Source organism: Sinocyclocheilus anshuiensis, unplaced genomic scaffold, assembly GCF_001515605.1.
Source record: "Sinocyclocheilus anshuiensis isolate Anshui unplaced genomic scaffold, SAMN03320099.WGS_v1.1 scaffold1522, whole genome shotgun sequence".
NCBI classification, from domain to species: Eukaryota; Metazoa; Chordata; class Actinopteri; order Cypriniformes; family Cyprinidae; genus Sinocyclocheilus; species Sinocyclocheilus anshuiensis.
Genome location: NW_015546143.1, coordinates 163141 through 171988, shown reverse-complemented (window position 1 = coordinate 171988; position 8848 = coordinate 163141). Strand labels below are relative to the sequence as shown.

Genomic DNA, 8848 nt, shown 5'->3' with positions numbered 1-8848 from the left:
ATGGCTGAGAGTGTCCTAAATACTCCGGACCTGAAGGATCTGGAGGAAGAAGAATTGTGGGATCTTATCAACGATAACCGCCATGCCATCTCTCTTGGTGTCCGTCCCTGTGTTCTCATCCCTTACCTGCGACAGGCACGGGTCCTCACAGACTTGGATGAGGATGAGATTCTCACCTGTCTCAATTTTACCAACCGCGGCATGAAGACAAGTAAGAAATATACCAGAGCATGGGAAAAGAAACACAAAGTACCGCAAATTTTTTCACACTAAAAAGATTACATTTTTAGCTTAAAAAGTTACTAAATACTAAAATATATTTAATGGAAATTATGATATTTTTGTTCCTCCAGGATTGAAGATCTGTTTTGGATTAGAGCGGTCAAAGTGAAAATGACCAGTTATTGGAATATTTGGGTGGTTTATTTCAGAAAAGTGAGCAAGCTTACAGGACACATGGGGACATATAGATTAGCTACAGATAGATAGGTCAGCTGGATCAGAGGTTATGCTGATAAAATTCCAAGAAGACCTTTCGTTTTTGAAAAGGCAAGAGCAAGAGAAATAGAAAGAGGAGCTTGTAAATTAAAGGAATAATTAGCCATAAATGAAAATTCATTATTGTCATTATTTATTTACCCTTATGTTGTTCCAAACCTGCTGTATGTAATTTTTCAGTGTAATATAAAAGTAAACAATTCTTGCCATTCAATGTCATTTCGTAGTAACCAAAGCCTGCCACAGCTCCAAAAAGGACAAAATATTTCAAACAAAAAAATACCATAAAAGTAATTCAGAGACTATGTCAAATAAGTCATATGCTTTGTGTGATTAATATAATTTCTAGCCTGCTTGTATTCAGAGTTCAAAAATGGCTCATTGTGTTCAGTTACTACATATGTGAGAACCAATGCAATATTAGAATCAGTAATGTCAACACACATTTTTGAACCAGAATGAAAAAAAAAATGCATATGGGTTTGGAATGAAATGAGGGCGAGTAAATAATTTCCATTTTTGTCTGAACTATTCCCTTAAGGAATACTTGAAAGTTGGTTGATTGTATCGGAAATAAACATTTCTGTTCAATGTTTCTTATGGTATGTACGATGTAATGTCTGAAACGTAAATCTTTTTATGCAGGTCACATGATTGACTTGTTACGTGTACAGGGTCATAATGGTGCAATGGCTCTGCTTGAAAGTCTGATGATTCATTACCCTGCTCTCTACACACGGATTACCGGCCGCCAGCCCAGCATTGAGCCTTCAGGCTTCAGCGGTCAGTCAGTGCACTTTTATCCTACTTAGATTCTGATCATGCATTCAAGCATACCCAAAACCTGAGGGTGATATGGTGTAGTAGTGAAAGATCTGAGCTATCTGTAGCTGCAAGGTTGCAGATCCGAAGCCCAGCCTCCTGATCTAGACTCTTAAACTGTCACTAGGCCAAACATTTTTTGATGCCGGTTCAGTTCAGTTTTCTTCTAAAAGCTGATAAATTATTCATTAACATTTTGTTATTTTTTAGTAATAAAAAAGAACAGTTTGACTGTTGTTTTTTATTAATAGTTTGTTTTATTTTAAGCAAAAAAATATTCTCCTAGATAAAACAAATACATTATATCATTTATTCATTTATTTTTTTGTTCAATAAAGATCTCTCAGACAAACATTAAACAATGTAACCCCAGTGACAAGTGAAGTTTTTCATGACTGATGTTTGTCACCATATTCAAGGCTCATTTGTAAAACCTTGCTTCTGTGCTTGCCAGGCCTGATAAATTACACTGAGTTGACAGAGTACCTGGTTCGTGCAGTAAGCAGTATGCAGACAGAGCTACATGTGGCACGGCATGAGGCTGCGCGGCTGCAAGCCAGATGTTGTGAGCTGCAGGGGAAACTGGACCAGGCCCAACAAAATAATAAAGAGCTCAGCCAGATGCAGGGAGAGCATGCACGACTGCGCAGTCACCTGGATGGTGTGCACTTAACATAGCTTCACATCAGTGTGCCAAACTTTTGTTTAAAAAATCATTAGCAAACATATATAATGCAATTTATGTACATTCAAATCTGAATATATTTTAAAAATAAAAATGAGGTGTTATGAAATTAAATTAAATGAATTACTCACCCTCATGTCGTTCCAAACCCATAAGACCTTCATTTATCTTCGGAACACAAATTAAGATATTTTTGATGAAATCCAAGATCCGAGAGCAACGGAACTACCACATTCAAGGCCCAGAAAGGTAGTAAGGACATTGTTAAAATAGTCCATGTGACATCAGTGGTTCAACCTTAATTTTATGAAGCTACGAGAATACTTTTTTGTGCAAAGAATAGAAAAATAACGACTTTATTTAACAATTTCTTCACTTCCGTGTCAGTCTCGCGCATGCGTGTGGTCCTGCTAATACAGGAGCTGGAGTTCTGAAGTAGAACCCAGATGCGCTGTGCCTTGTTTGCAAGCAGAGGAATGCACACACATGTGTCGTGTTACTGTCGTGAACGCATGTTGAAGACTGACACGGAAGAGAAGAAATTGTTGAATAAAGTTGTTATTTTTGTTTTCTTTGCGCACAAAAAGTAGCTTCATAAAATTAAGGTTGAACCACTGATGTCACATGGACTATTTTAACGATGTCCTTACTACCTTTCTGGACCTTGAACATGGTAGTTCCTTTGCTGTCTATGCAGTGTCAGAAAGCTCGGATTTCAACAAAAATATCTATAAATATAAATATTATATCTATAAACATATTTCTATAATATAAATACATAGAAATTATGTTCCGAAGATGAACAAAGGTCTTACGGGTTTGAACGACAATGGCATGAGTAATTAATGACAGAATTTTCATTTTTGGCTTAACTATCCCTTTAAGCGTTAACATCTTTACATTGTTGCGTTTTAATTATGCACTTTGAGAAATTCAGAATTTCCGAACAATGTTATTGCACAGTCAGTGTTTCTTTGTCTGTGTCAAGACTAATGTCTGGTTGTCTTCTGTGCAGGTTTAAACAGGGAACTGTTAAAACTGAAAGATGAGAAATGTGATCTCTATGTAAGATATACCACAGCTCTTGAGGAAAAGTCTGCAACTATAGTACGCAACAGAGACCTGCAACTGGAGGTAAGGAACCAGATAGTATGTGTTTGTATGATTGCTTTCTGCTTGGACTGTAGGTACTATTCAATAAGTTATAATACAATGATTGTCTCATTCATATTACGTGTGTTTGTGTGCCTGACAGAGAACATAATTCCATAAGCAGTTGGTTTGGAGGAAGGGGTTTGTGTGTATAGCATTTTTAAAATTCTGTAACGTGTCTTACAAATGAAAACAAATCAAATGTTGGTTTTTACTTGTTGAAAAAACATATTAGATCAAGTTTTCATCATTACTAATGTAAAAATAATCCTGATATTAATTTAGTTTTTTGTATTTTCTTTTCTGGTGCTCATGAAAAACCTTCCTTTCGATAACGTAAAAACTCCAAAAATACCAGACAAGTGTTTTAATGGCTTGCCTTATTAAATAGATAAGGAACATAGCGTTAGTTTAGTTGTAGTTAAATCTATGGAACGTATTACATAGCATGCATATTTTTATATTAATAGTGGAGATCAGTTTTGTTCTATTTGGTTTAATCTGACCAAATTTGTTTTGAGTGTTGCAGGGTAATGAATTTTAGCTATTAATTTACAAGAAACCTGAACCGTTTTGCTTAGCATTTTTTGCTACATTAAAATTAACTTTACTCTACTTGGCAGGGAGCCAGGGTAAAAAAAAAAAAAAGAAAAACTACAGTATAATCAATACAACAAAAACAGTAATGCTGGATTGTTTTCCAAAAAACTCCAGGGCATACAGAAATCTCTTCTCCTCACCTCTTCTCCAGATTTCCCAGCTGCAGCATGAGTTAAAGAAGGCACAGAAAGAGACAGACTTTGAGAGGCGGCGTTCCTTGAAGAATCCCAGTGATACACAGAAGCTCAAAGATGAGCTCAATGCTGTACGCGCAAAGTTACTGGAGACTGAGACGTTGTTCCCAGTAAATGAAAGACTCATTTTCATAGCAATGTAACAAGTCAACAAATTTTGGGACTCCATCTTATCTGATTAACAGTAAATCTGTCTGTCTCTGTCTATTTCAATCAGGTACAGCAGGATATACTGGCCCATGATTTAAAGGAGGTTGAGAACAGAAGTTCAGAACTTGCTGAGGAAGTCAGCAGGCTGAGTGAGGAGAATATACGACTCCAGCAAGAGAAAGAGGAGGTAAAACTGGTCTTTCCTTAACCTTAATGTTGTTTTTGTATTTCAAAATGTTGTACTTTGTATAGAATTATATATTATAATTTTTCTTATTAGTTTTTTTTTCTTATTAGTTTATTAGTTCACTGATCTCATAACAGTTAACACGTTGATTTGAACACTTTTTAATTGTACAGATTTTTAAACATTCTCAAATTATAAATCAGTAAAAAAAAAAAAAAACAGTTGGTTTTACACAAATCACAGTGAAATTATTTTCTGCTGTGTAGATGAAATTAAAGCTGAATTAAAGCAGTTCTGCAAAGAAGAGTGGGCCAAAATTCCACCAAATGTTACTGTAGTTCTAAAATAAATATGAATATGCATTAATTCATCTCACTCACAAACCACCCCCCCACAGATTCAGTATTCCTCATAATGAATTAAAAAAATGCAACTCAGAATATGATGCAAACCTGCAATAAAAGCTTCCCTAAAAAGTGCTGCATTATGAGCACAGAGTATTGAAATATGCATACTTTTTTGAGTACTGGAGGCTTCAACGCATTTCCAGACTTCCCAGAATTATGATAATGTGGTGAGCTCTGTGCAGATCTCTGGTGGCCCGTGTACATGCTGTTCCTGTTGTTTTTGCTTTTTTCAGTTTTTTATTCCAGCCCACTGGCAGATACACATGCACCTCTGACAGGAGGTGGGTGTAAAGATTTTCTACATCCCCTGTTCATCCACACCTTCCTCTTCCTCATCAGCGTTCAGACAGAAATCTCTCTGGAACAGCTTCCTAACTCCAAAACCACTAAACAATGCATAACTTCCTGAGAGACAGGGACGTGCACAGACATTTTGAGGGGTAGGGGCTCAAGTAGAAAAAAGGGCACTTCTCATATATATATATATTTTTTTTTTTCTAAACAAAACATTAAATATGTTAGGGGTGTATTGACAAAAATATATCTCAATATTTTCTGGGATTTTATCCATAACGATAATTAGATGATATTTTGCTGAGTGTGCTTATATCTGAAGGACTACCGTGGACAGCTGACTCCTAAAGTTTTTCATATTCTGCATATTTTGTGTGGTCATCAGTTCACAGCAGTGATAGAAAGTAATCTTTTCCAATAAGTTTAAATTGATTTTTACCTTTTATGTGCATTTTTACCTTTAAAGCAATGTTTTTCTAAAAGTGTGCATCATCTTTTGAGTCAAATTCTTACATTTAATCAGTCAGTTATAATAATAATGCATTTAGGCTGTTACTAAACAAATGAAATCAGTATCAATAAAATTCATCTTTGCAGAAGTTGAATATGAAGTGTCATTTAGATGTATTTACACATGTGAATGCACCTTAGAGGGACATGGGATGCTTTAACCTGCAGTTTTTCCAACCCCCTTATCTTGAATTATGTGATCATTCGTAATGCATATTAACAGACTGAATCATGCAATGAAAGAATGCACTCTAAATGCGCACAGCACAAAGTTAGTCTAACCAGACTACATCACGTCGCGTATGCGTGCACTTTGTAACTTAGGTGTGTTTTGTTTGGTTTTTGCAATATACTCGATAATGTCATGCTATCTCACGAGTTCAGTATTTGCGCTAAACCTGCACAGATTTGGCCTGCATGAACTTCCCAAAGAAATTAATGAGTGAACATAACTTACGAAAAGTAACCCGCCAAACTGGCTAGTGATTTGACAGCGTTACCCGCCACAGCTGATTTTTACCCGCATTTGGCAGGTATATATATATATATATATATAAAACAGCTAAATAAATAAATGGATTAATAGAAAAAAAACATTTTTTTGCAGTTTAATTTTGCAGTAAAGTTGAACAGTTTGGCTAAGGTAAAAGTGTATTTAGATGGCTGTGTTAATTGTTTTGAAAGCAATTACATTACTTTGGAGAAGTGTGTCAAATTGACTGAAAAAAACTGTTTTTTTTGTTGTTGTTTTGCATCTAGTGTCTCTGTCCATTTACCTCTTCTCCTTAGATTTTTTTTCTTTTAAATGTCCATATTCTTTCTATCACCCTTCTTCTCACCATGCTTCCCTTTCACCTTTTTTAGCTCCTAGAAGAGAAGGACTGTTTAGCCCTGGAGGTGGAGAAGTTGACTGTGGACTGTGAGATGTATCAGCACAGGAGTACACTGTTCCATAATCAGCTAGAAGAGGTGCAGGCAGAGAGAGACAAGGTCAGTACAATCAGTGCCTATAATGAACAAATATCATACTCATTAGGTCATTAAGTCCTAAATAAGTTTTTAGATTCAACAATGATATCAGTTTATACAGTTCAATAAACTGTCAGTTCCCTTTCAAGGGACCAGGACCAGGGTCTGAGGTACCTGTAGAAACTCGTTGAATTCTATTGGTAGACAGCAGTCCTATGAAGTTACATGGAATGCCTGTGCATATAAAATGACGCCTGCATTACACATCATCAGCTTTGTTGTCTTTAGGAGACCATTTTGTTTGTAGCGTTTGAAGATAATTTATAGCTAACATTTCAGAAAGTGTGCACCATCTTGCCCGTGGACCATTTCTAAGTCTCTGGTGTGATTTTCTTGGGAGTGGAGAACACGCATTCAGCTCTTGAGGGGGCTGGATGTGTTCACTGCCACAAGTTTGCAGTTAAGAAGCTCTGCCTCCTCTTGGCCATCTTCTCAAGGTTATAGGGGCCAAGCATCTGCCTCCCGCAGTTCAGGCCCCACGTCTGCCGAGGCAGTGAGGTGGCTTTGATCATGGGGATCACTGGTGGAGCTGGCAGAGGAGTTTAGTAAGTGGGTTTCCCTTTCTCAGACTTCTCCTGCCAGCTCCAGAGCTCTCATGCTGGATCTAGAAGGCCACTCTGCGGCCTCTTCTGATTCGGCTAGGAGCATGTTGCTGGCTGCATCAGCTCTCAGGAGTTAGATGTATTGGGAGTGGATGACGCTGAAAAGATCAGTGAGTCTCCTCCCTCTGCTAGCCAAGCATATAAGGAGTTACTAAATGTTATGACTCATGACACAGCCAGGCTGCGTTTAGCTTAGTCGTGTGAAAAACAGGAAATCTCTCGTGGCAAACTCAGCAAGCGATTCCTAGCAGGTCATAACCATCTCTCTCCTGTGAGCCTTCCATTCCTCCCAGACCTTCACACCGAGATGACGAGGTCATGGAGAAACCTGTTGCCTTACAGGCCATGTCAGGTCACCTCGAGGGTGGTGGGCAAATTGTATGAGGCAATGGGTCAGGCTGATGGGGCCCTGCACACAATGGAAGTGTTGCAGGTCCTCCAGGCTGAACTGCACAGAGATCTGGACCAGGGTAAGGGATTGTCTCATGAGGCTGTCGCTGAACTGCACCGGACCACAGATTTAACACTCCGTGCCACCTAGACAGACCCCCACTATCATTGGCTGCTCTATGGTGGAGAAAGAAAGAAACTTTGTGCAGATGGGCAGCTAATAGTATAGATTTATGGAATAGAGCTTGGCGAATGAGGGTTATGATGGACAGTTTTCAAAGTGTCCCACTCTCTGATTTGGTCATCCTCCCCAATCGTTCAACTTGGGGTTTAAAGTAGAGGTATATGCTCCCCTATGGATGGGTTGCTTTCAATAGACCTCTTAAATAGAGTTGAACACTCAGACTGTAGACTCGGACTCAGATAGAGGTGGACTGTAATGTGGTGATACAGTGACGTCAATGTGTAATGCAGGTGCTTTTTATTATGCACAGGTACGCCATGTGACATCATAGGATTGCCGTCTGCCAATTTGGCATGTTTCTACACATGCTGCAGACACTGGTCATGCTTGGGAGCTGTCAACACCATAACACAGCATCTTGTTCACATCACTGGGAAATCACATCACTAACCCTAAGACAGTGGTTCTCAAACCTGTCCTGGAGTACCCCCAGCCCTGCACATTTTGTATGTCTCCCTCATCTATCACAACTGATTCAACTCATCAGCTCATTAGTGGAGACCAGTGTTGGGGGTAATATATTACAAGTAACGCAAGTTACGTAATCAGATTACTTTTTTCAAGTAACTAGTAAAGTAACGCATTACTTTTTAATTTACAATAGAAAAAGTTACTTTTTCAAATAAGTAATGCAAGTTACTTTTTTTTTTCAATTTATTGATTGACAGCTCTCCTGTCCCCATGTTGAGAGAAAGCAGATGTTACTCTAGTTCTAAAATAAATATGAATACGCATTAATTCATCTCAGTCACAAAAAAAAACAAAAACACACAGATTCAGTATTCCTCAAAATGAATATAAAAATAAAAATAATGCAACTCAGAATATGACGCAAGCCTGCAATAATTAAATGTTAAACACAAATATCCTTTATGTATTTATTCCCATTATATTAACCAATGTCTTTGCTTCTGACCTTCGATGATCCAGTTCAACCATACTAATTAGCAAAAATTACTCTAGACGAACATTTGTGTGTTTTTTTTTATTGCTGAAGTGTGTATATTTCTTCTTCTGCATTCTACTGTAAGGACGTAAATTTACTTTCCCTTCAGCCTGAGGCTTATTCATTTCACTTTTTGCT

At 37.7% G+C, this 8848-nt stretch overlaps 1 protein-coding gene across 1 annotated transcript in view; it reads left to right on the top strand.

Moving 5' to 3' along the window:
• The window catches only part of LOC107701202 (caspase recruitment domain-containing protein 14), a 31195-nt gene continuing 22347 nt past the window's right edge, over positions 1–8848 (top strand). Inside the window, exons 1-7 of the mRNA XM_016503160.1 lie at positions 1–211; positions 1144–1281; positions 1775–1981; positions 3021–3139; positions 3909–4061; positions 4169–4288; positions 6364–6489. Of these exons, the coding sequence (XP_016358646.1) occupies positions 1–211; positions 1144–1281; positions 1775–1981; positions 3021–3139; positions 3909–4061; positions 4169–4288; positions 6364–6489 (1074 nt within the window). The remainder of the gene's footprint in view (positions 212–1143; positions 1282–1774; positions 1982–3020; positions 3140–3908; positions 4062–4168; positions 4289–6363; positions 6490–8848) is intronic.